General features: G+C 37.2%; 1 protein-coding gene across 1 annotated transcript; it reads left to right on the top strand.

Annotated features, from left to right (window-relative positions):
• The first annotated feature begins 1,314 nt into the window (after positions 1-1,314).
• Positions 1,315-27,002, top strand: sycp2 (synaptonemal complex protein 2). Its single transcript, XM_039651877.2, has 45 exons — positions 1,315-1,351; positions 1,501-1,641; positions 2,264-2,392; positions 2,484-2,588; positions 2,950-2,974; positions 3,079-3,164; positions 3,367-3,461; positions 3,635-3,669; positions 3,792-3,934; positions 4,044-4,096; positions 4,173-4,218; positions 4,308-4,412; positions 5,088-5,148; positions 5,289-5,437; positions 7,203-7,271; positions 7,409-7,540; positions 9,636-9,711; positions 10,789-10,937; positions 11,286-11,360; positions 11,513-11,579; positions 11,667-11,715; positions 11,846-11,937; positions 12,643-12,932; positions 13,203-13,309; positions 13,391-13,427; positions 13,537-13,598; positions 13,695-13,737; positions 13,838-13,875; positions 14,070-14,121; positions 14,220-14,382; positions 15,201-15,259; positions 15,750-15,923; positions 16,049-16,370; positions 16,534-16,766; positions 20,792-21,013; positions 21,121-21,175; positions 21,253-21,432; positions 22,116-22,253; positions 23,603-23,748; positions 24,516-24,610; positions 24,711-24,810; positions 24,907-24,965; positions 26,060-26,138; positions 26,276-26,332; positions 26,423-27,002. Exons 1-45 carry the CDS (start codon positions 1,328-1,330, stop codon positions 26,492-26,494), a joined length of 4,689 nt encoding a protein of 1,562 aa, XP_039507811.2. The 5' UTR covers positions 1,315-1,327; the 3' UTR covers positions 26,495-27,002.

Here is a 27,002-nt window from a genome sequence, read left to right as displayed (position 1 = left end):
ACAGTCTATGGTTTTAACAAGTTTCAGTTGTTAACATTTCAAAGTGTTCAAATTCATTTTTTGACTTTTTATGTTAGGCGGTACCACCAAATCAAATAGTTGTATGTATACTGTAATTGTACCAAGAACAGTGTAAGTGTGCCAATACCCACATACTGGAAATTATTTCAGAGAGATCTACAAACCTTTTCACTCCGCCACAAAGATAATAGAGCTCCACTGCATAATGTATTATCATCTTTAATGTTATTACCTTGTCAATTCATAATAAAAGAGCCATGTTTGCAGTTGCGCCACCCTGATATTTGAAAATATATAAATTGAAGGACAAAAGTTTTATGTCAACAGCTTTAAAACTACAAAGAAATGTTTCAAACCTAAAATGATATAGTAATTATTTAGTTTTATTTTTTTTATCATTTATTATTAAGACACCATTTTATATAGTTTAGTCGGTTCATTTGTTCGTATAAGATAACAAAACAAAATAATTTGTATTATTTTAATGTACTAAAAATGAATTTGAACTTAATAGGTATATTGTTAGGTTTTTAAAAATAATTTACTTTAATGAAAACAAAGTTTATTTATTAATAGTCTGTCCACTCGAGATTTGAATCGAGAAACATCGATTCATTGAAAAGATCCGACTCCAAAGAACAACTTTTTTTTGCCAGCGTCTGTTAATGTGGCCGCGCGTGCTCGTCATTTCACTTTCCCGCGTTATTAAAACACAACGGCTCCATACAACCGACAAACACGAAAGAAATCTTTCTTTTACAAACGATTTTGAGAGAGCATTTTCGTCTTTAACGATCAGCGTTAACTTCACATTAACGTTATTTGTTGAAAGATTTGAAAGTTCCTCCTGAAGTCCGTTGAAGCGTCAGTCATAATCTGAGGTAAGTAAACGTTAAATTAACGTTAACGTAAAGTTAATCTGAGCACTTCGCCAACAGGCTAAACTAGCAACGATTTAGCCTACTCCATCACATAGACAAATATTATCACCTAACGTTACAGCTTTAATCTTTACTTTTATGTAGGCTATGTGTGTTGTTTATTTATTTATTTTTTGCCACATACATTCGCCGCCTATACAGTAACGTTACAACATAATTTGATTAACCTCGCATCCTAAACTAAACACAGCCAAAGTAACGTTACGCAGTTTATTAACTTTTGTTGTTAATATAAATTCGAGAATTAGAAAGACTGACATTTAGAGGTTCTCATCTTTCCTGGAATTGTATTTTCTTTGAATTGTGTACGTCTGAGATCATATTTAATATCTTCAACATTTAAAACAGGTCATCGTCTGTGCATCATGGCACCTTTTCAGGACCATCAGGTGAGAAATAAACAAAAGAGCTGTTTACTTCACGCTTATTTCTTGGAAAATGAACTCTGTAATGCCTTTGTCTCCTGTAATTATACGTGACTCTATGTATTCAGTTTTTGCACAATACCACAAAGTTCACGTTATAATTTATTACTTAGGTGGAGAAACTGGTGGATGAGGCTTTAAAACACAATAATTTTCAGGCCCTAGAAACATTTCTGCAAAATGAAAGCAAGGAGGAAACCTCTTTGAAATGTTCCAGACAATTCATGACCAAGCTGGATAAGCTGTTCAACAGGGTAAGTTATGTGTTAAATAATGCATTTGCAATAAAATAAATGAATATGGATTCTTCTAGTTTTTTCACTATCATTAATGTTCCTATAGACAAGATAAATGTTATGCAAATAAGTTAAGATTTGATAATACCTTTATCAGCACTGAAGTAGATCATGTCTTGTCATGTCAGAGAATGAATGCGCTGAACAGAGTCAGATGGCAAAAGCTCAGGCAGTTTTTGCTTTCAATTTCAGGGAGTAATTGATTGTGGTTTGAGACTCCTTCACTGACATAACTCTTGTGCAATGTTTGCAAATTTCATGTGAGATATCCACAGACTCTCCTTTTGCGTGAAATATTTACATAATGCGAAGTGACATTTTTCGTCATCACCAACTCCATCTTTGCTTGCAAATTGACCGTGGTATTTTTGTCAGAATTTCAAAAACTTTTTTGCCTGTATTAAAAATGTGTAATTAGATTCATACCTGATACCTGATTTGTTTCATCCCTTATAACCCTTTAACAAAGGCTTTTTTTCTGAATCCCTATGGGGAAAATGAATAGGGGACAAATACTTCTGGAACCAACACCACTAAAAAAGTGGCCGGCACTAATGCACTCTATTGTGTCTTCTTGCAGGAAATGGATCTTGGAAATGTGGACCATGGTTGTCTGGTGCTCACCATTTTACACAAATATGGTGAGATGCTGGTGTTTCCAGGAGGTGGTGGAATATCTGTAATAGTCGCCCAGGGATTTGTTAAAAAGATAAGTGTATAATCAATGTTTCTGTTCTCTCTGTATGTCTGTTTTGGTGAAAGAGAATATTATATTCATGGTTTAAAATGTATATGTTTACATGGTCCAGTGGTTCGAGAAGGCCAGAAAGCTGTGGGTGGAGGCAGGGTCATCAAGAAATGAGACATTGATAAAGCTGGCTGAGGACTTCTTTGATGCACTGATGGTTCGTAACTGCACATTTTTGGGATGTGCATTTAAATAGTTACATTTACATGCACCCACATATTCTGTTAGTAATCAGATTGAGCTCAATTGGACAGCCTTCATGCAAACACCTCAGTCGTTCCGATTGAGCTTAATCATATTCGAAAATACCTTGCACACATGTCCAGTGTCGTAATGCATTTAAATAATTATTTATTTTGGCTATATCTTACGAACTGGTCAGTGGAGTTGACTGAATGTTTACTAACTACCTTTTGACCTTTTGAGGATGTGTGTGGCACAATTTATAAACACGCACACTGCAATACATTAGTCTGATCTGTGATTTTTTTTTTTTTTTTTTTTTTTGACCTCTGTAGGTTGTTCATGAAAGTTGTAAAGAAGGTGAGTGTTTTGTTCCAGATTTTCAGTATTTTGGAGGGGGAAAAAAGACAAAAACAAAAAGTAGGTTGAACAGTGCATTTATTTAAATATGTGCATTTTCTCAGGTACATGTGAAGTTACAGAAGCTCTGCTTAGTCACATTGGCAAACTGGCCTCCGATCCCCAAATAAACATCATGATCCAGAAAGAGGTAAGATATTCAATACAGCTTAGCTTCAGTCACCACTGATATGCATGGAATTAATTGTTTCAACCAATTGACAAAAACTCATTCAACACCTCCAGTCATGACATGTGACATGACCTGTTACTTGAGCTGTGTTTACCCAGACTTAGAAGACTGAATTACAAGAGGGAATGTATGAAGGATTATTATTTACTCTTCATGACAGGCAGCAAGGAAACTCAACGCTATTCTGGCAAAGATTCCCATGGAGCTGAAAAAGAAGAAGACGATCTTGTCATCTCAAGAGGGCTCGTGTATGATGTATGTTGGATGATCATGCATTATCACTCTCCTGTTTCTTGAAGGATTCTTGAGTTCTTAACCATACATATAAATGTTTCCATTTTGCTCCTGTGGACACATTTATTCAGGAAAGTCCCTGAGTACAAGTATGCTTGTATTTTAAATCTTTAGTCTGTTCTGTTTTTAATCAGGAATGACGTGGCCAGTCGAATACTAAGAGGTGGAGGTTAGTGTTAAAATCCATTGTAGTGAATACTGGCAGATTAGTTTAGAAAGTGCAATTAAAGAATCCTAATTCAAAAGCACTCATACTACGACTGATTTAGCCACATTTCTGCTGCTGTTTAGATTATGACCTGCAGGTGTCTTTAATGGAGGCCCTCTGCAGAATGACTACACCAGCTCAGAGGAATGAATTAGCTGACTCCTGGTTTACTATGTCTTTTGTCTCCTCTGCATTCAAGAAGCTGAAGGATTCTGAGTTTGAGACTGTAAATATGGCCTGACATTAACAAAAAATGTATTTTATTTATTTATTTATTTATTTTTTGATTGGATAGAATTTTTTTAGCATGTTTTTTGTATTTCTCTTTGTGACAGGACTGCAGGAAGTTTCTAAATATGGTGAATGGCATGCAAGGAGATGGGAGAAGGTACTCACTTAGTGTCTTTTGACAGCTTTCACTTTTTTACAGATTGTGTAACATGTCTTGGTTTATCTTCTCACAGTGTGTACTCATACCCTTGCCTGCAGGCATTTTTAGACAAACATGAGGTTCGTTTTCATATTTAATAAGGCACAAAGTCAATAGGAATGACTATGGAAATGCATACATGTAAATTTCTGTATTATAATGTTTACAGCTGCTCATGCCAGAGGATAGGAATCTTGAAGCGTTCTGGATTGACTTTAACCTTGGAAGTCAAAGCATCTCTTTTTACTTCTGTGTGACTGATAAGGATGCTCAGGTAATGACTCCAGTCTCTCAATATTACATTTGACCTTGGAAAATAATTATAGTACGTAGTAAGTGATTTCTGAGAAATTCTCTTGATATTTGAAATTAACCCAAACAAACACCGAGCTTCCTACATTGCTTCGCCCCCCAAATGCATGAACATGCAGTGCAGGAGTGGATGTCTCTTTATTAGTGGTGCAACGGATCAGACAAAAGTCAGGGTTTAAATTTTAAAATAAGAACAAATACATTCATTACATGCATAGATAAATGCAACATAATAATGTTACAAATAAAGTAAAGTCTAACTGTAGCCTTCAGGTACAGAAATGTAATAATTAGGCTGAATGTAAAATAACACTATAGTATTCACTGCGTAAATTAAATGTGGATTGATCTTTGTTAAAGCTGTGTTTTGTTGTTTGATTCGCATTAGGTGACACAGACAGCAGCAGTTATGTATAGGCTGCTGTAACTTTAAGACCTATCACTTAAGACACAACCGACTGCGTTTACGCGAATACTTGCCGAGACGGGTATTTTATGTGTGTGTGTCAGTTCAAGTGGAAAGAGATGCGAAAAATGAATCAATTTGGTGTTCGTGCACTGTCTGAAATGCACCTCTGTGTGCTTGCATTTAATCATATTTGACAGTTATTGTTTTTTTGTATCTCCATACTGTCAGGATGGCCAGTGGAACACTCTGTGTATTGCTGACAATGAGGTCCACAGTTACACAGTAGAAGGTAGTACAATCAACATTTTTCTGCAACTTCTGCAAATGATCTCAAGTCCCACAAAAACAAAAGTTCTGGATCCATATCAATCTTTCTAAGTATTCTAAGCTGTATATGAACAACACATCTGTCTATATTTGACTTCACAGAGGAGAGCGGCAGAAAGACTCTCCATCTGGTTCTGACTGAGCCTGTCAACATCGACAGCTTAGAGGGCTCCAGAGTCTGCATCAAATTCAGCTCTTCTCTAGACATCCTGCGAGCCACTGAGAATGTTTATGGTCAGGCTAAAAACAGGGTGAGGTTACTTTAAAAGATCACTGATGGACATGCCTGTACATGAAAGTACAACTTTTAAGATATATAAATGTCAAGAATCTGATCTAATCTGAATATTTTTTTTAGTGAATTCAGTGCAAAGTGCAAACCCCAATATCAATTGTTAGATACATAGTCATAGTCGAGATATTCATTGATCTTATCTTATACACAGTGTTGTTTTTTTTAAAGTTTTACAGCAGAATGATTAGTCCAAAACTAAATTAATGGATTGACATGGTGTTTGATTAGTGATGCACCGATGTGAAAATTTGTGGCCGATACCGATAACCGATATTAACATTGCTGTTATGGCCGATACCGATATTTACCGATGTCGATATCCCTGTATAGAAAACACATAGCGAGGATTAGGGCTGCACGATATTGGTAAAAAAATGACATTGTGATATTTTATTTTTCTGCGATATATATTGTGATATAAAAACAATTTCAACAGATTACTTGAATTGCTCTATTTGGAAAGAATGAATCATTCTAGAATGACTGGGGTAGTTTTGTCATGGAGTAAATCTGCATAGAAACTAATATTAATAGAATGTTAACAAAATTTGTTAACATTCTATTAATCTATTAACCTTACACTTTACAATAAGGTTCCATTTATTAAAGTGTACATTTAATGTACACTTTAATAAATGGAACCTTACTGTAAAGTGTTTCCGATTTATGTCTCTTGAGCTCAGTGTTGGACAGATCAGTTGTTTTAACCATTCATTAAAGTGAATCGGTTCAAAGGAGTCATTAGTTCGCGAATCGGACGTGTCATTAACGGAACCACGGCACACGTTGTGATTATCCAGGCAGTTTAGAACATCGCACGAGATTTGTCTCGACCTATTTTTACAGTCTATGGTCTCGACAGTCGACACAGAAAACATTTCATCAACAGATAGATTTTTTTGGTTTATTGAAAGTGTGGTTTCACAATTCACGACCAGTAGTTCAGAAGAAAAAAACTTCGGTCTTCCGACCTTTAACCATCGCGTATTCTCAAAGATATTCAGTCAACTCAATTCATAAACATGCGGGAGGGAGGGAGAGAGAGAGAGAGAGAGAGCAAGACATTTTGAAGACGGCGCGCGTGACCGGTGCTTTCACTCTTTCTTGTTCCCTCAGTTAAACAAGCGCAAGACATTTTGAAGACGGCGCGCGACCGGTGCTTTCACTCTCTCTTGTTCCCTCAGTTAAACAAGCGCAGCAGTCACTCATCTACATCACTTACCGGTCAAATATGGCTTTGGCGGGACAAAAATACACATTAGGAAGGCTGGCAGAAAACAGCTCACCAATTCTAGTCTTCGTGGCTTGATGTTTAAACGCACTTGCGCTTTTAATACGCGTGCAAAAACAAACATCCCCGCCCCCACACTCACACCTACACGCACGTCAAATACACAGATGATCATCGGCCTGTTCACATCGGCCCTATTTTGACATCGGAACGATACCGATGTGTAAAAAATTGACCAAATCGGCCGATATTATATCGGCGGCCGATATATCGTGCACCACTATGTTTGATTGATTAATGCATTGATTAAATTTGTGTTTTTATGTGGTTATTAGGATCGCATCATTTACTTGATAAGCCTTTGAGCTTAACATCTGATTAAATCTGCTAAGGGGAATGAAACACTTCTATTAAATGTGTAATGACTTCTTTAATGCAACTATCACACAGCATATCAACCTTCATGTTTCCCCTTTTGCTTTATTGTCAGATGTCTGTTAGAAAGCCCTCTATTGTGAAAACAATTGTTCACATCAAAAGTTCACAGGAAAGTTCACAGGTGAGTCAATATTAAAAGATGTTTTTATACATCCTTTTCCTAAGGTTAATTGTGACATTGTGACAAAAAAAAGTTGGCTTTCTGTTGTGAGTTGTGGGCTTTTATCCTTTTTTAACAATAATTTAACTCTGACACAGGTTTTTGTTCCTGAAAGTCAAGTGTCCCCCTCTGTGCGTGTAGAGGGAAGAGCAACATCATCAGTGAGGCATGGCATTCCCTGCCAGTCTCTCACACATCTAACACCAGATACAAGCAATGTCCCCCAACAGGTAAGACAAGATGCTCACAAAATAAACATTTGAAGTTTCCATTTTAGGATGCCCGTAGAGCTTTTATATAGCATAATGATGTTTCGTGAGAGCTTTGAATTGAATTAGAAGTATTCTGTATTCCATTTTAATGGTTTAATTAAACTTTAATTGTCAATTATTTAAGAATCAATTCTTTAAAAAAGTTTTTTCAGAAATTCTGTGTTGTGCATTACATTTTTTCTGGCAATCAAATAAGGCATAAAACATTAATATCATTGATCTTTTAATCATATGACATTAAGTTTTTGTCAAGCGAAGTGCTGCACTACACTTTTACTGTTTATTGTTTTATTAAGTTTTACTGTCAAATTAAAATATGCAAGAAAAATTGTGATTATTCGTTAAAAAATAAAGTTTAAACAATTATGATTATTAGAGTTAGTATTATTATTACATTGAGAAGCCTATTACATTACTCCGATACGGCTCCAAAATGACCGGAAGTCATTCATTTCCTATGGAGATTCGCAGAACGCATGCTATTGGGTCCGAAACGGGTCCGACCGAGGGCTGTGCCAAGAAAATCATGTCCGTTGGTCATCCGGATGTGTTAAAAAAATTTAACTCATGCGAAAAGCTACGGACGGTTCCTATCGACAATTCCAGCGGAAGTTGAGCGTTGCTATTGTACTGATAAACAAACCTGACACAAAACTTAAATAAAATAAATTTTAACCTTTCTTATCTCTCCGCCATTTTTGTTCTACCCGCGTCCAACGTTTTTCACTGTGTAGTACGATGTCCGTTGGGGGTGTATTGCATATTACGGAGCTGATTTCAACTGCCAGTGCGAAGGTGGCGTAAGGATTTTTTGGTTAAATGGTTAAATGGCCCCATATAAAAAAAATGTATAAAGTAAAAGAAAAGAAAATGGGCCTATAAAAAAAGCCTAGTTTTGTTTTCATTATTTAGTTTAACCCTAAAACCGTATTCTGGACAAATGTGGGCAAAATAGTTTTGATTTATTTAAAAAAAATACTTCCCTTGATCTGAGTGGTACAAGACTTGACTACTTTTCCTAAGTTTGGCTTTTGAACACACACATTTATTTTAACTCAATTCTACAATGTTAAGTGGGTGAAAAAAAAATCCTTAATCATGTATTTGGGTCAAAAATGGGCACCCATAGAAATGAATGAGAAAAAGTGTAATTTAAAGCATTCTAAGATAAGCCAAAATAAGACACCAGCGCCCGTTTTTTCAAAAGGTTTAATCTGATCTGACGGCACGGGCGCTTCAGTCTGCATGTGCCGGAAGTGACCACTTGCACGTCTTGAAGGTTGTCACACGTCGATTAACCGGTGGGAAAATATCCTCACCCTCACATCCCTAATTCCAAGCTAGTTATTAAATTAGATGACCTGTATAATTAACTTTGGTGAACTTTTGTCCTCATTTACCCCGTTAAAGTTACAAGTTTGTATTTTGTCCCTTGAAGCTCTTTAAAGGGGTCATATAATGGTACATGCACTATTACAAGTTGATTGTACTGAAATGTGTGTTGGCAGTGCCTGTACACAACCATCATATAATGATTAAATCTATCCAGTGTGATTGTGGTGTTTTGTTCTTGGGTGTAATAATGAACACAGCAGTCTTTTGATGTTCCTAAATCCGAACCGCTGAAGACGGTTCGGATTTAAGAGTGGCTGAGTTTTGTTTTTGAAGGGAATATTCCCCACAAACAAAGTCGATGAGTTCATGTTTGCGCGACTGCTTTATAAACAAGTATGAGCTGGTTTTGCTAAGAAGCTTCTCCTGAAAAACGAATCGGTAGCAACTATTTATACCTCCAGAAGTAAGTGTAAAGTTTTATTAACCTTTATATTAATCTTTCCAAATCGTGAAAAAAAGTTTTTTCCATATGCACTATAACGGCGTGCTAAAAACAAAGCTGTTTTTAACCAGGTAAAATTAGTATTTTCTTAAAATACTAATGAGAATTTTTAATAAAAGTATATTATGTTACATCTCTCTGTGCACGTTAATGGAATCATAGTGGTCAGAGGTCTCTTGTTCTCCAGAGCTAAGAGCACAAATCTCTTTTTCTCAGATGGTAACGCCTCTACAGATGAAGGTATCCACGGGTCGTCCACAGGGAAGCTGTTCCTCCAGTTGTGTGTCTTTAGGTAGGTCACTAAGCAGTTTATGAATTTATCTGTAAGAAAATCTTTTCCCGGCTTCTTAGATGTCCACAGTAAGAGTGTAAGTACTCAATGTTCTGTTTTACACATCTTACCATGTTTAAAGGAATGCTTTCGGTTGAAAACAGGGCCTAAATCTAACGTTTTGCCACACCTGCCAAATGGCCTGTGACTTCAGAAGATTTCCCTGTGAATAAATATTTTTTTACCAGCCATGCAACTGTTTTTGCCAATAACACCAAAATATAGACCACAAATAAAGTAATCAAATGTAAAATAACACTGCATAGTATTTTAGGGCTCCAGACTAACTTTTTTTACTAGGAGCGCTGTTGTCCCTGACTGAAATTTTAGGAGCACAAGCAGAAAATTTAGGGGCACACCTTAAATCAGCTTGCAATGCAATTATTACAATTTCCCCCAAAATAACTGTAAAACAGACAAATTCTTTAAATAATAAAGAGACTTAAAGTACAGATATTACGATATGCTGTTGTATTTTAAGTTCACAGGGCTCCAGACTCAAATGAGCAACATCACCTCAAATGAGAACTCACATTGAGTTCTACAAAAAAAAAAAAAAAAAATCTGGTGGCACTGGGGCTGACAATGAATCACTAAGCTTAGCTTAATTTAGGGTGTAGATGAAATTAACTTTAGCTATTATCATTCATAATGTCTTAATATTAATTAAAAAACAAAAGGAGTGAAAAAAAATTATATTAACCAGTGAACATAGCCAATAAACATCCTACTGTTTACAATGGTATATTTTTTTAAAATAAGAGTTATCCAACATTTTAATTTTTAAGATGAAAAATCCCCATTTTGTCCTTGTCTTCTGCATCCTGCACGACTCCTGACACATATATTATTGGCGCTTGGCCAGTATTAATTTTAGATCCTGGTTGAAAACAAGTAAAGTTATGGAATGTTGTTGATTACCACACACAATAAAGATCATCTCTTATGATGAAATTACTGTAACACAGCCACCTGTAGATTATGCAATTTAAAAAAGCAATATGAAGTTTTGCAACTGGCTTGGACCTTTTTTTCTAGTGATGAAGCCAATGGTGAAACCAGCTCTTCAGATGATGAGCTCTTCAGAGAGGAAAAAGGAAATTGAGATTAGAGACCTCATGATGTCCAAAACATCTTTTTTTCACTGTGAGAACGACCAAAAGAAGGCCCATGCAATTCAAGCACAGGTATAACCTTTTTAGACAGTTTCAGATACTTCAAATGTTCTGCAACCCTGCTGATAAATCCAGCATGGGTTGATGGCTTGCTGGCCCCCAGAGTGGGAAGCAGGAGTGCCAGTGGACCAGCTACACCAGCTCAGTTGGGATTGAGATACTCCAGCTCTAACTAGCACAAACCAGCCTGGACAACATGAACTTCATGCTGATTTATGCTGGATTTTTCAGCAGGGCAGTTTATACTAATGCAGACTAACAAATGGAGAAAAGAGTTTATGAAACACAATTAAACTAACAAAGGCATATACTGTACGTGTTTTTGTAATATCAGTGAATCTTGTGTGTGTGTCTTATTAGTCAACCCCTGCTGCCCAGAATGAGGACCAACAGAAAATCCAGAGCATTAAGGCTAAAGGAAAAAAGTACCGCAAGGTGCTCTGAATTTTATTTATATTTGTTTGGTTTTAAGATTTCATACGGTTTCTTAAGGTTTCATACGTTATTTTATTAATTGTTCATTTTGTGTTTTCTGTTTTTTTACTCCTTTTTTCTCCTCTAACCCTATAAAAATATGCTTTCTGCAGAATATTCCAGTTGACAAAGTAGTAGAGATGGTGCATGCTGACACAGAATATGAAGAGAACACTTTTGGTATTTAATGAACTAAGCATGCTATTACAGTGCTATTGTTAACATATTTTAATGTTATTAACCTTATTTTATTTCTTTTTCGGAAAGATAACAGCATAGTCCCAGACTCCCAACCTGTGGTAAAGGGTAGCTCAATGTGAGTGCATTTCTAATGGCATTTCGGTTAAAGTTCTCAACTGTTTAACTGGGTAGTAGAATAACATTACATTCATTGTAAAGAGGACTCTTATCTAATGCATGTCAATCTGTTACTTATAACAATTCAGTTCACCGGGTCTCTGGAACTCCAGCAAAATGAGAATCTCTGTATCTGGATCACTGCTGGAAAAAGATAGATCTAAAAAATGCTCTGTATCAGGTGAGTGAACAGATAGGAGAGAGTGACTGTTAAGGTGATTATTTTGTAAAGTATGTTGTATCAGCAAATATATTAAACTACATTACATGGCACTCTTGCCTACTCAGTTAGGCAACTTGGCATCCTGCAGTCAAGGATTTTTTTGTATTATGACCTCTATACTATAATTGACAGTTTGAACCACTTTCCAACATAACTGTGCTAGTTTCATGTCTCTTATCACTAGGCGGTCTAATTCTCATAATAAAATATAATAATTTACAGTCATTCATATCTCATATCTCAAGGTATTTTTGTCTTTTTATTAATTTAATGTATAAACTAATATAAAAATATTTTTAATGCACTAAACTGCTTTTATGCCTTTACTTTATTAATAAAATGTATTTAATACAAGGTTTAAGACATTTATTTCCCTTTAATCCAGCCCCCACACACACACAGAAGAGAGAGAGAGAGAGAGAGAGAGAGAGAGAGAGAGAGAATGCTCCAATAGTAATGTTAATTTCATGAATTACTTAAATGTAGTTATACACTGGGTGGTACAGCCTGAGACATGCATAATAAAAAAAAATTGCTTTCTGCATTTTCTTTTCTCCATTATACCGAACTCGTTCCAAACCGTGAAGTCTGCACTGAGGTATGAACCGTGACTGTGTACCGTTACACTCTTAGTAATCTTGCATTCTGTGTAATCATCTCCAGATGGTAGTTCTCATCCCCCACCTCGGCGCCTGTCCCCGGCACAGTGTGCATCGAAAACCCTGACCCATAATCAGCTGCAAACCCAGCTCACTCAGAGATTGGAGGAAGTGCTGAAGAAGCAGCAGGGTACAGATGGCCATGCAACCCAGAGAGGCTCCTCACTGGAGCCCAGAACTGCAAGTCAAGAGAAAGAGAAAGTGGAGAAATCAGTGAGGTCCATGCCTGCTAGACCTACACAACAGAGAGGGAAGAGTAGCAAAGTTAAGGGCGATGCATCAGACCTTGAGAATGTGAGACTCTTTTAGTTTAAATAGATGTCTTTATGTTATAAAGGTGTATTGTTATTAGTTTATGCTAAGGCAAGTGTTACTATTACTTGGAGTTGATTTGTTCTAGGCAAACTCTTCTTATCACAACAATACTTGAGTTACTCGACTACTCGTAGTTCATGCTACTGTAAATGAAAAGACATTATTAATTCATAGCCTAATGCAACAGAGAAAACTTTTAACAGAAGATTTATTATATTAAACTTAGCCTTTGTTGTTGATGTTCTGAAGGTGACTTGTGGAACAGACAGTATGGTGAAGATGATTTCGAGTCATTATAAAATAAGTGCCAAAGCAGCGTCCCCTGACCCTGGCGCCCAGTTTGCATCTACAAACAGGTGACACAGACGGACCATTCGATTACGCCTCAGCTTTTCCTCTTTTCTAGCATGCAATCATAGTGTTTCCTTCACTTTCAGATATCTGTTCAAAAAGAGTAGCCATCCATCATCCACTGTAAGTCATTTAGAAAGACATTTGTAATGCAAGTTGATAGATTCAGTTGTATAATTATGATGCTATCTAATCAATGTACATTTTTATTTTCACTCATCATATGTTACAGGAGAAAACTGCTGCCAAGAGTTCAAGTTTGCTTAAATCCAAGAGACCAACCCAGAAGCATGAGTATTGCATTTTAATGACTTCCCTCCTTTTAATTAGAGACAGTTCTTTCGAAAACGACTGTTAAAAATAAATACATTTATTGTTTGGTCTCTTCAGGGATATTTATGCATTTACAGAGGACACACCAACAATTAGTGTGGTGAGGACATCCATAGCTAAACAAAATAAATATCATAAAATGTGTAGTATTTAAGAGTATGATAATAATTGTCATAAGTTCTTAATTTTGTCCTCTTCAGAGAAAGAAATCCTCTGATTCATCCCGAGTGGAAAGCAGGTAATTCTGTTAATTTATAAAAAATAGCCCCCTCTAGTGTTTAACTGGTGAACCTAACTGCAGAGTTTAGTAGTTATGTGGACAGTTAAAATTTCTCCAAAGAAACCCTGCATATTTGTGGGCATGTGACTTCTTCTTATTATATTATGTATTTTATTGCATATTTACAAAGTTTTTGTTCTTTTTTCTTTTAGTGCACTAAGTAATTCTCCAGCTTTTTCCAAGTCTGCTAGGAAGCTCCCAAAGGTTTCCCATTTCTTAAATTATTTGAGGATGGCCACTTGATTTGATATATCCCAATCAAAAGTCCACATTTAATACTTGTATGTTTATTACACCCCTAGGTTGCTGCGACAAATGTGAATAAACACCTGTTCAGTGATACGGACACAGACAATATGACAGAGGTTAGCTGGTTAAAATCTGCCAACAGGAAACCCAAACCCAAAGTGGCAGACTACAGCCGGCAACCAGTTAAACCCACCTTTCCATCAGCTGACTCTGCATGTATGTTACACCCATCGCTATATTTTTGAGAAGAGATGCCTTATGCCGGGTATACACTGCAAGATGTCGCCCCCAATTTTCACTTGGTGACAGTTTTGTGGATATCACTGGCAGAAACCCGAAATCTGTGGCAAATCGGTATAAGTGACTATCTCGTATTGTGTATGATTAAAGATACGATCTGATAGAAGCGTCGATACCCATAAAGCATGCTTAAAATCTAGACTTGTCTGTGACTGAAAGTTGTGCGATGTGAATTATGTCTTGACAGGAAATTAATTAGCTAATGAGAGAGATTGATACAGGGCAAGGGAAGGTTCAGGTGGGCCTGCAACAGAACTGCAAGCAGGCATTCTCTCATTCATATACTGCATTTTTTTTTTTTCGCTGCAAATCACAAGCTTCTTGCGTACATCATTTTAAAAAGAAGAATTCCTGTCTCGCGTGTGATTTTACATTATTTCCAGGTGAAACGTAGTTTGTAGACTAGACAGAGTTGTCTGCGATTATTCCTATTGAAATGTTGTGTAATGTGTGACCCCCTGACGCTGATCCTTCCTGTAGTTATGTGCACACAGCAGCAACTAAATGGTACCTCAGACAGTCGTGTAGAGTAAGAACAGCAAAATCGTGCAATGTGTACCCAGCTTTACATCTCTAGCAGTACTTTTTAACACTTGTTCACCATCTTCATTACATTAAAGATGGGTGGCATCTATTTAATTAAGGACTACATGCAATTTATTGATAACTACTTTCCCTCCCTCTTTTACATCCTCCTGCACCAGATAATCTCTTACAGTTTTATTTTATTTCAGTTAAATCGCCATTTACACCTTCGCCAAAGCCAGTGAAAGAACAAATCAAGCCAAAGCGGGTAAGAACAAGGCCAAAAATTTCACAAATTAGGTCTTAAAGGAGCCATATTACAGCTATTTTTTACTTTTGTAATATTTGCACCAACAAAGGGGGAAAAAGTATGTGACCTTTACTATTTTACGGATAAGATGACCTCTATTTTGATTGGTTAACCTTTCTGCATGTAAAATAAGTAAGAATTCCCATGTAAAATTGCTTCATAGGTGGTGTTTATTGGTAAATATGGGTGATTTTGTGCTCATAGTTGTAATTTCATAAGCAGGACTCATTTCTGAATTAAGCATTTTTGCTGCTGCTCAGTTTAGTCTGAATATCAGTGTGGGTCTGCATATAAAATGAACTTTTACTTCAGAAGAGCAGTTCTGTTCTCAATTATATTTCCCTCCTGTACAAAAGTTTGTTACACTTTTATGAATGAGTAGTATTTTGTGTTTTTAAAGTTGTTGATATTAATCATTCCCTTTTCTTTCGGATTGGGTGAATAACAGAAGAGGCAGAAGAAAGTGGCCGAGCAGGAGGATAAACAGCAGCCAAGCATCAAAAATAAGAAAGCCACAGGACGACCTCAAAGAGCTGCAGCCTTGACCAAAACCTACAGAGAGCCGTCTGACTCAGACGACCAGTCCAGCCTATCAGAGAGTGAAAAAGCACCACCATCTAAGGCATGTGATTTTTCTCTATTAGCAAAGTTAGTTCAAGCGGATCTTCATTAGTGTTATTGCCTTCATTGAAGACTTTCAAAGACTAATGATAACAGTCCTGATGAAAGTTGTTTTGTTCCAAATAGAAAAAGGCAGTTGTCCGACCAGTAACGTCTCAGCAGACTGTCCCACCTCAAGCTGCAGGACGGGAACAAAAGAGAGAAAAAACATCTGTAGAAGTAGCCAGACAACAAAGTGAGACGAATGTGCTGAAAAAGGCAGAAAAAGCCATTGTGAAGACTCAGCCAGATCTGAGGATTGATAAAGGCAAGAAGTTGTCCGATCCAGAGGATCTCACGGTGAAGAAGACCTCATCTGCTCAGAGGTCCGCCAGAAGACAGAAAGAATCTTGGGCTGCAAGATTATCTTCCACATTTGCCTCGCCTCCCTCCATTGAGAGGATGAGATGTAAGAATTAAATTGCTTTAAATGAGTTTGTGTAGTTGAATGGCTATTAATCAAAATAATTGTGTTAATTATTGATACTGAATCACACTAAATTTAATAAATGGACATCCTAGTACAATCTTTTGTAAACGCTGTGTAATTTGCATTTTATTTTTCTCTATAGCAGCCGAAAAAATAACCAACGTGAGATCCAATACTACACCTCTCCGTTCTCTGTCTATCTCTCCAATCGATGCTGACTCTTCTCCACTAGAGCCACTCAGTCCTCTCAAAGAAATCCAGGCCCCCTCTCGCTGTAAAACACTAGGGAAAAAAGGTGCTGTGAAACCTCCTTTCTCCATTACACCTGTTTCCACAAGCTCCAGAGGCTGCAAGAAGAATCGACCTACGGCTCAGGTAAACAGGAAGCAACCATAGGGCAGGTTTCCAAATAACATTCTTAAATCAACTACTTATGGACAGTATTAAAGGTCTTAAAAAGCATATTACTGGTAAAAAAATCTAAATTAATATATAACCTTGTATGAAAATACCATATGAAAAGTTAAAGCAGGATTTAAAATGTTTTAAAACGACATAAGGTAGATAAAGTGAGTGTTTCTTTGACTGCTCATAAAAAAATGAGCATTTTTTTTTTCAACATCGCGTCAGTTTACGTCACGAAAGGGAGCCTTAGCTCAGTGCAGAGTAGATTGGTATTTGGTAAGAGCGGTCGTTTTCGGTAGTTTTTGTATTTTAATTTATCATCGTCATGGTAAATTGTGTTTGTGGAGGCCTGTCAAGACATCGAGTCCACAGGTTATCAGGTCCACAGTGCTATCTATCGTGCCCGGGTGCGGTTTGTGCAGGTGATGAGAAAAACATGGCATTGGCTTCGAAAAACACGGTCATGTGTAGCATTCACTTCAGATCGGAGGATTATCATCTCAGCGATATGATGGAGTTCAACATGGCATGCCGAAGCAAGAACCTGGCGGGTGACATTTCCACTAAGGCCCATTTCCACTAAGATTGCATCCACCTCCCTGCAGCACTGACTTTCCTCAGCTGTGAACAATGCCTCGCATTTCCCACACAAGCACCTATGGAACAAAAACGTGAATCAGGAATGCAAATATCTCTTTGTCTCTCGATGAGAAGCCACTAAGCAGTAGCGGTTCTAGGCACGGGCGAACCGGGCAGTCGCCCGGGGGGGCATTTCTTCATGTCACGTGGGGGGCGGCACGAGCAGTTAAAAAAAATATACTCTGTGCCGCGAAGTTTTTCTATTTTTTATTTCGATTCAATTATTGGCAATGGCGCCCTGCTTGCTGAGAAGGTGCCGTGCGCAGAAGCGATGTCAAGGGGATCTCCTGATTAGTTCACGTATCGCGTCTTTTGCGCGCTCGAGGTCGTTATTTCAAATCATACGTTTCAAATAGGCGCACGGTAAGCGCGCTCATTATGCGCTCACGGGAAGCGCGCTCATAAACTTTTTAGTATGGGAGTGCACGTGCACCCAAACACTCTGGTGTTTTTTCTCTTCACCGTAAATAAATCTTTTAGCAGAGCAACAGCAAGCGTTTTTCTGTGGTGGAAATACATTCGCTACTAAAACTCCTTTGTCGTTGTGTAGAGCGCAGTGTAATGAGTGCATGGTTCTATAGCAATGACAGCCATGCGAAAATCGGTACGAATTTTACTATTAATAATAAAAGATAAGCTACTGTGCAATACAAATGTTAGGGTAGAAATGTCAGGAATGTATCTTTATTGACTCATTCTTTTTATAGAGATGATTTAAATGCTGAAATATGAGGTTTAACTTTATATAAAACCCTTTTTTGTGTGTTAACCTTTTTTTTAAGTTTAGTAGGTAAAATGAAAGACACTCCTTTAAAACAAATCTTTAATGTTATTAACTCGGTGAATTGATTTCACTTTGTATTAGGCTTGAACACGATTCTGTGTATGTGATATACCATATTATCTAATACTTTTCATAATGATCAACTAAAATCAACTTTAATTATGAGTTTTTACAGTAGCCTATAATATGCAAAGTTTTTTTTTTTTTTTTTTTTTTTTCCGGGGGCGCTCGAAGGGGGTCTCGCCCTGGGTGTAATTCAAAGTAGAACCGCCACTGCCACTAAGTTATATCACGTAACACTAGTCTGGACGGATATCAACGTATTAGTTTCTGTTATTGGTAAGTTCCAATACTCCTAGATGACCAATAATAGCTTTGCTATTAACTGATATACGATGGTAATAATCTGTACAATATTGTGAGCACAGTGCTCAGTAAAGAAAATCTAGTTCCTACTTTATTTTTTTAAACATTGACTCGTTGGTTCCTCTAACCTTTAATATAGCCTTTAAGTCTCATTTTATTCGTAGATCTGATCATACAGATGTCCCAAAAAGTATTTGGACCACACTAAAAAAGAAAAGCTGAAAAAATATTTAATATTTCTTCTTGCAAATACTTTTAACTGGTTCCAAATGAGAGTAAAGACATTTAAAATGTTGCAAAATATTTCTATGTAAAGAAAATTATGAAAGGTTCCGAAAAATATTAAAACTTTTCAACAAAATGATAAATACATACATGACAATACAACATATTATATATAATTGATAATAATAAGAAAAGTTCCTCGAGCAGCAAATTAGCTAATTAAAATTATTTGATGACACTGAAGCATTGTTCAATACTAATATTTTTTTTTCTACTGGCCATATAGGTATCCTATAATATTTCCTAATATTCCCTCACATTCTATTGAATAAATAGGAAATCTTCTGATTTTAATAAGAGAACATTACCTAACGAGTCCGCATGTGAAGTCCCCTTAAACATTCTTACAATGTAAATGTCCTAAACATTAAATGGTTATTTGTTTAAAGTTGGAAATTTTCCCTGCTTATTAAAAGTTAAGTTCATGTTCATTACAGTAGTAAATATCAGAACAGCTGACGGACGAGACACCTCTGCATTTACCGCTATATATGAAGAGTTCAGATGCAAAAGCCTCTAAGTGCCATTTGAAATTTTCTTCTAGAATGGTCATTTTTATGAAGCTTGTATATTTAAGTTCAGTAATTTCACTTAAATGGCAATGAAGATTACCTATTAATTGTCATTTAAGTGAAATTACTAAACTTAAATATACAAGCTTGATAAAAATGATCATTTTAGAAGAAAATTTCAAATGGCACTTAGAGGCTTTTGCATCTGAACTCTTCATATATACTGTATATATATATATATATATATATATATATATATATTTAAATGTCACAATGATTCTTTTAAAATCTGAAAACAGATTTATGGTTTGAAAGGCATGCGCACACAATTTAGTTTATTGTGTTAATACAGTTATCCACTGTGATTATGTAATTATGTTATATAATACTGTTTTATTCATACAGTATCTATGTAATTGATTTTCATAACAGCAGGTATTTCATACCAGTTACAAGCCTATCAGAAGTAGAGCAGGACGGGTCCAAGCGACACAGTGTGATAGACTGTGATCCATGCGTCACATTAGCGTTGTTGGTGAAAGCTTGAAGTGCAAGTTCATAAAGCCCGGGGATGATGTTTTACCTATGGGTGTAATTTCCTATGCAGACATGTCCCCTCACAAAAAACACGTACGTACCAGATACGCGTCAGCAGCGTCACTGAACACAGATTGACAACAGAAACAACAGAGAATACAATGCTGAATAAAGTATAAAGTTTTTGTTATTTTTGGACCAAAATGAATTTTCGATGCTTCAAACATTTTAACTAACACACTAATGTCACATGGACTACTTTGATGATGTCTTTATTTCCTTTCTTGACAAGGACAGTATACCAGCGTACATACATTTTTAATGGAGGGACAGAAAACTCTCAGACTAAATCTAAAATATCTGAAACTGTTCTGTAGATGAACGGGCTTGGGACGACATTTTTGGGTGAACTAACCCTTTAAAGTAATGGTGTTGTTTTCATTTTATTTATTTATATTAGCTGACAATTTTATCCAAAGCGATTTACAATTGCTATATATGTCAGAGGTCGCACGCATCTGACATATATAGCAATATATGGGGTTAAGTGTCTTGCTCAGGGACACATTGGTGTCTCACAGTGGATTTGAACCTGGGTCTCTCACACCAAAGGCATGTGTCTTATCCACTGTGCCATCACACATCACATTTTCAATCCTGGTCCTGGGGACCCACCGCTCTGCACATTTTGTATGTCTCTCTTATCTGACACACTCAGCTCAGTTCATGGCTCTCTCTCCTAATGAGCTGATGATCTGAATCAGGTGTGTCCAATAAGGGAGACATTAAAAATGTGCAGAGTGGTGGGTCTCTAGGATCAGGATTGAAAGCCACTGATGTAATGCCAGTTCACCTCTGTCCCACTCCTGCAGGTTGAGCTGAGTCCGGTCCACTCATTACTGACTTCAACTCAGCCCCTCGTCATCAAAGAGAAATGCACCCTGTCCTCCCCAATCATCTCTCCTGACCTCCAGGAGGAGCACATGGGTGACATGAACAGAACCAGCCCAGCATCTTTTGGAAGGGGGTCTGTCATTTCTATGACAATGACCCAATCTGTGAGCAACTTTGCCATGATGTGCACTGAGTTAGAGGTAAAGGATTGACAGTTTATTTCCAAGCACAATTGCACTTTGGATAGTAGTACATTTCTACATTTCTACAGTAGTACATTACTACTTTATTCTTGTACGATTTACAGAAAACACCAGCAAGCAAGCAAGGAAGTAAGGCTGAGAGACCAGAATTTAAGTCAGGTGAATTTGGTTTTATGTAATTTATTAGTTTACAAAAATAAGCATCTTATGTATTCTTTTTGTCAATTGCCAATCAGGTCCGTCCTCCATCCACCACAAGCATCTCATCCCATGCCAGTCTGCTGATTTCTCAGAGGGAGATGAGGACAGTGAGGAGGACAAAGAGAATAAGGCACCTTCTCCCTCTCAGATAGCACAAAAAATGAAGCCCAGAAAGCTGTTCATGCCTACTGATAAACACTGGACTCCTAGTAAGGGTATTTATCACCTTTTAATAAGAATTATGTGTCGTCCTAACTAGGCATTATGCAACAAGTGTCCGGCCTTGAGTATTTTCTCCCTTTATGAAAATACCAGCCATTCAAAACATAGCTGATGGCCGCCCTCGCCATCTTTCCATTCACTTCACTTTTGATACTCAGCCAGACCGAATGAGACGAATGTGTTACGCGTGGTGTTTGTCAACATGCCTTTGGAGAGAAGTGAAAGTGACCGATAGTTCGACTGGTGCGTGTTTATGTTAATGAAGATTTACAGGGAGGGTGGGGATCATATGCCTTCAATGTAGGCAAAAGTTGATCATCCCAGATGATCTATTGCATCTTTAATATACAGCCATGTAAAGTGAGATTTTGGACCAATGAGATTTAACTGTGGGCAGAGATACCCAGCATGACACAGCGAGGATAAAAATTAAGCAACCCTTGTTAAAGATGTGGTTTATTGTTTTGATGTGATGTAGTCTCTAATATAACACATAGCACATTACTGAATATTTGGGTTTTGCGGTCAGTTTAACTGAATGTTCTTTTCATTAAGTTTCATAGACACATATTAATCCCTATCCTGACTCATCAGGCACTGTTACCGGTGATTCTGCTGGGAAAAATCGCCTTGATTTGTTTGATTCAGTGAATGACTTTGTGTTTCTGTCCCTCAGGCCCCAATACTAAATTGCTGGTGAAGGATCAGAGCAGCTCAGAGGAAGAGGATGAGGACATAGTCGCAGACAATGGAAGAAGAAAGAAAAGTTACCAAAGAGGCCTGAATAAAAGGGCCAAGGAAACAACAATCTCCAGTAATGAGAGAGAGAGAGAGCTCACCAAGGCTGTATTTAATTGATCAAAAATCAGGGATGCAAACAGCGCGCTTTTCAGCACCTCCCGCTTTTTTCACGTCAGTTTCGGTGACTTGTGTGAATCGTGCAGATCCGAAGAGATTTCTGTGGGTGTGTCTGATTATAATTTCACCAACAATAATTCTGGATTGCCTCCACCAAACAAGTAAATAGAAATATCACAAGATATTTCTATTTATGTCTTTTGCACTCTCAAGTTTACTATTTCAAATGTAGGTGCGCGGCAAGTGCTCTCATAATTGAAGCGATTTTTTTCCAGGCGCAGCGAGATGAAAACTTTTCAGAATGCCTCAAGCGCATCGCATTTCATGTGACAAGAACCCATTGAAAGCTCAGTGAACATGAAGGATGGGGGTGCGCCCAAACGCTACCGGTGTTTTTCTCTTCTCCATAAATAAATCTTGTAGCAGACCTACAGCAAGCGTTTTTTCGATGGTGAAAATCTATTAGCTACTAAAACTTCTTTGTCGTCGTGTTATGTAGAGTGGAGTGCATGGATGCTTAGCAACGACAGACGCTACAGGAAAATCTGGCGAATTTTACTTTTAATAATAAAGTTAGCTAATGTGCATTAATGTAAATGTCAAGTAATTTTTTTTGACTCATTATTTTTATAAAAATGATTTTAAAGGCTGAAATATAGGAGGTTTTCGTTGTATAACAACTTTTTTTTGTGAAAAAAATATTTAAAGGCTGAAATATGTGAGGTTTGTCTTTTTATAAAACTTTTTTTTTTGTGTGTGTGAAAAATTATTAAAAGGCTTACACATATATGTGCTTAGGGTTGGGCCGGGGATGGCAGGGTTTGGTGGCAATGTAAGTTTCTGGATATTTTCCGCGGGGCGAGGGCTTCGATTACCTCTCTCTCTTTTTTGACCATACTTGTGTTTGCATCCCTGAAAAATACAGTAAAAAATGGTCAATATTATTAAAAGTTTTTACAATTTAAAATAACTGTTTTCTATTGTAATATATATCGAAATGTTATTTATTATGATGAATCGCTGAATTTTCAACATCATTACTAATTTTGAGGAAACTGATACATTTTTCAGGATTCTTTGATGAATAGAAAGTTCAAAAGCAGCATTTATTTCAACAAATCTTTTTTTACAGTAATGTCTTTACTGTCACTTTTGATCAATTTAATGCATCCTTGCTAAATAAAAGTATACATTTCCTCAAAACAAAAAATCTCATGAATAACTGAATAGTTCAGAAGCTCAGCTGTACTGTACTGCTTTTGAATGTGCTGAAGTTTGACTAATGTGTGTGTGTATTTCCTGCAGTTGAGGAAGTGGAGACACTGTCATCTTGTACGAGGTCCAGTTGCAGGCGTGACAGTGTGGAGGGAGACATCGACCTGACCCAGCCTGCTCACGAGGTGGGCTTTATCTGCCATCAATTCAGCTCAGAGATCAAGAGGAAGCTCAAGGTGCTATTCATCTCACTTTTCTCACTAAACAATTCTCCAAATTCTCGATTCGATTACATTTTCGATTTTAAGGTCATGATTTAATTCGAGTCTCAATTTTTATCAATCGGCCAATCGGGATGCTCTTTGTCTTACATGCACTTTATGAGGCACAAACGCAAGGTCTCTCGCTCTCTCCCTCTCTGCCGTGTGTGCAATACGGTTTGGGGCACAGTTTTTTCTGTCTCGGCTTCCACGCTTGCTCTTGCTCGCTCACTCTAGATTCCGAGAGATTTTAACTAATTTGCGTGCATCAGGCAGCCCCTTTCGATATGCGGGAAACTTCTGCGAGACTTGGGGTGTCTGCAAACTATGGCTTTTTTTTAAGCACGAACGTTTACATTACTCAACATTATTCACTGTAAATCTAAAAAATTTCCACACCTGTGACTTCAATGAAAGAGGAGGGGGTTCAAGTTCTGTTGATGGGTCTCCTGCATCTGCAGTTGCCATGCTATATTTTGAATGGCTGTAGCCAATTTAGAGGAGGTTGACCATAGACTCGCAGCACTTCAACACGTGTGTTTTTTCCGCTTGGCAAGCCGAACGGACGTGACATGGGGGGAAAGGCGGCATCGACGATTCCATTTTTTAATTCAAAGTTCGAGATTGTGAATTAATTTCGAAATCGTGACACCGTACTAAACGACCATTTGAGGATTCAAACGTGCTGCATTCAATGAGTGTTTATTCGCCTTTTCCAGCAACTTCTCTTGTGTACTTCTCAGAATTGCTGCAGGACAACAGATCTTTACACCAGACAGTCTTTTAAGACCTTACAGCAACACATGTCATCTGTCAGTGTTCAAGTACACCAGTACAGGTCAGACATGACCCTCAACTTAAAAGAGGTCCGATTTTCTGCCTTCTAGCAGATTTGATATGTACCTCTTCTGCTGTCTTTGTCTGCTCTCCTTGTATAGTTCTCAGAGACTGGAGAAAGTAAAACAAGTCCTGTTGGGCGAAATAGAAGACCTGGAGCAAGACGACATGGCTTTGAGGAGCATGGAGGAAGAACTGACCGTGAGTGTGCTGACTTGCCAAGTGCCTTGTAATAAGAATTAAAAAAAAAAATTAACTTAATGTAAATAGCCTCTGATTTAATCAAACTAATTGCAGACTTACTGGCAAAAGCAGACCTTGGCCTTCCATAAATACCAAGAGAAAGGAACCAAGAGGTGAGAATATAACAGGATGAACATGAGATGAATGCCATTGATTTCTTAGCTGTAATGTAAATGCAATCACAATACCTGTTTATGACCAGGGGCCCTATTTTAACGATCTAAAACATGTCGAGCACAAAGCGCAAGTAACTTTGTGGGCGGATCTCGGGCTTGTTGCTATTTAACCGGCTGGATAAATGACTCTTGTGCTTGACGCAAATCTAAAAGGGGTTGGTCTGAAGTAGCTTCATTATTCATAGGTGTGGTTTGGGCGTAAAGGGAAACAAACCTATGTCATATATTCCCTTTGGAGCATTATGAATGAGGTGCACTTGTTCAATGGCGCAATACTATTATAACGGCGCATTTACCAGGCGCACTTCAGAATCGGTTCACAGCTGAGGCGATCGATGTTCTCGTCAGGGCCGTAAAAGAAAGAGAAGTGACATTGGGGATGGGACAAACCCACCCAAATTAGCTTCGGTTAAACATGCGTATAATAATTTGGGTAAATGTTTAAGCGTTATGCCTATTTTTCCCATCGTCATGGACACAACAATATCCCTCGTGTTTTCATATTTTTCCTTATAATAATGTATCATTTGCAAAAAGTAAAAGAGAGTAGAAGAGAGAATCATCTACAGTGTATGCGCGCTGTTCACACTGTATTATGGCCAAGCATGCGTGCTTAAAATAGCATCTGAATGCACGTGCAATTGTTTTCTGGAACTGCAAAATAGCACCTGGGATTGTTTGCGCCGGAACACGCCTCCTTTTTTGTGCTGAACTGCCCAGGGAGCGCAAGTTCATTCCCTAGTTTGTGGAGGGAAAAGTCTGCTTTGGATGGGTGCAAAATACGAATGATGCATGCGTCTGTGTACAAGTCAATTGCGCTGGGTGCAAGATAGGGCCCTATGAAACAATCTGTTGGTTGTTCTGGGTTGCAGTAACAAACAGGATTTCCTAGCCATTCGTAGCTAAAATGGTGCAAGATTTATGTAATGCTGCTTATTTGTTTATTATGTAGTGTTATAATGGCAAGAATCTTGTGATTTCATTAGAACTTTGAAAAGGGCAAATTAAAAGACTAGATTTTGTTGTTTCAGACTACAGAGGTTAAAAAGTACGGTTCAGACTGATGCACATGATTGTCTAGACTATGAGGAACAAATCTTCTCTTTGGAGGTGAGGATCTGAATCTCTGGGGTCCAGAATAGTTTGATAATTGTAGTTACAACAACAATATGTACAGTACAAATCCATTTTTAAGCATTGATTGTCAAGATTAGACACTTTTTGAACCAAGGTTGCTTCTGTTGCAGGTGTCTTTGATGAAGAAAAACATGAAATCAGTTCAGGAGCGTTTCTTCAAAGAAATGGTGAGAAAGAGCCCAAGTGTTTTTAATTTTTAATACTTAAATTCACATAAATTTCTTCAGGACTGAATGAAATTGTTCTTGTCTTTGTAGCACGATGAAGATTTGACAAGTGTGCGAAGAGGTCTACAGTCCTTGTTCTTCCCAGATCCATCCAGGTTCTGACCAGAGTAAAAAAACACCCTTTTTGAAAACTATTTTATAGAAGCCATTCTTAAAATATGTTTGTATGCTTTGATGTTATTAATGTTATGTTCTTTTAAATTAATACTATTCAAAAGGTTTTTACTTTGAATATTGTATTTTATGAGGTTTATTCTGGTCTCCTTGGAAAAAAAAATTGTTGGCTGTATATAGTTTTTGTGCGCATATTTGCTGGTGATTTTTAATATGAATAATGAATAGTTGTGAAAAGCTTCACTAAAATGAAGTATTTGTTATAGGTGATGTAAGAACTAATGTATTTATTTGTAATATTCCACCTCATAATAATCACCTTTAGATTTATTTATGTGTGCAGAAATTAAAAAGCGGACTCTGGATTCTTAAACCATCTTAAGTCGACATAACTTTCCTTTTTTGTGTTCCCTAGCAAAGGCCTGAATAAGCAAACCTTATGGGTTCAATTTATGGGAGAATAAATCTGGTTGAAAAATAAATCCTGAAAACTTAA

The sequence above is a fragment of the Pimephales promelas genome, chromosome 20, assembly GCF_988280905.1.
Source record: "Pimephales promelas chromosome 20, fPimPro1.hap1.1, whole genome shotgun sequence".
NCBI classification, from domain to species: Eukaryota; Metazoa; Chordata; class Actinopteri; order Cypriniformes; family Leuciscidae; genus Pimephales; species Pimephales promelas.
This window is presented reverse-complemented; position numbering and strand designations above follow the sequence as displayed.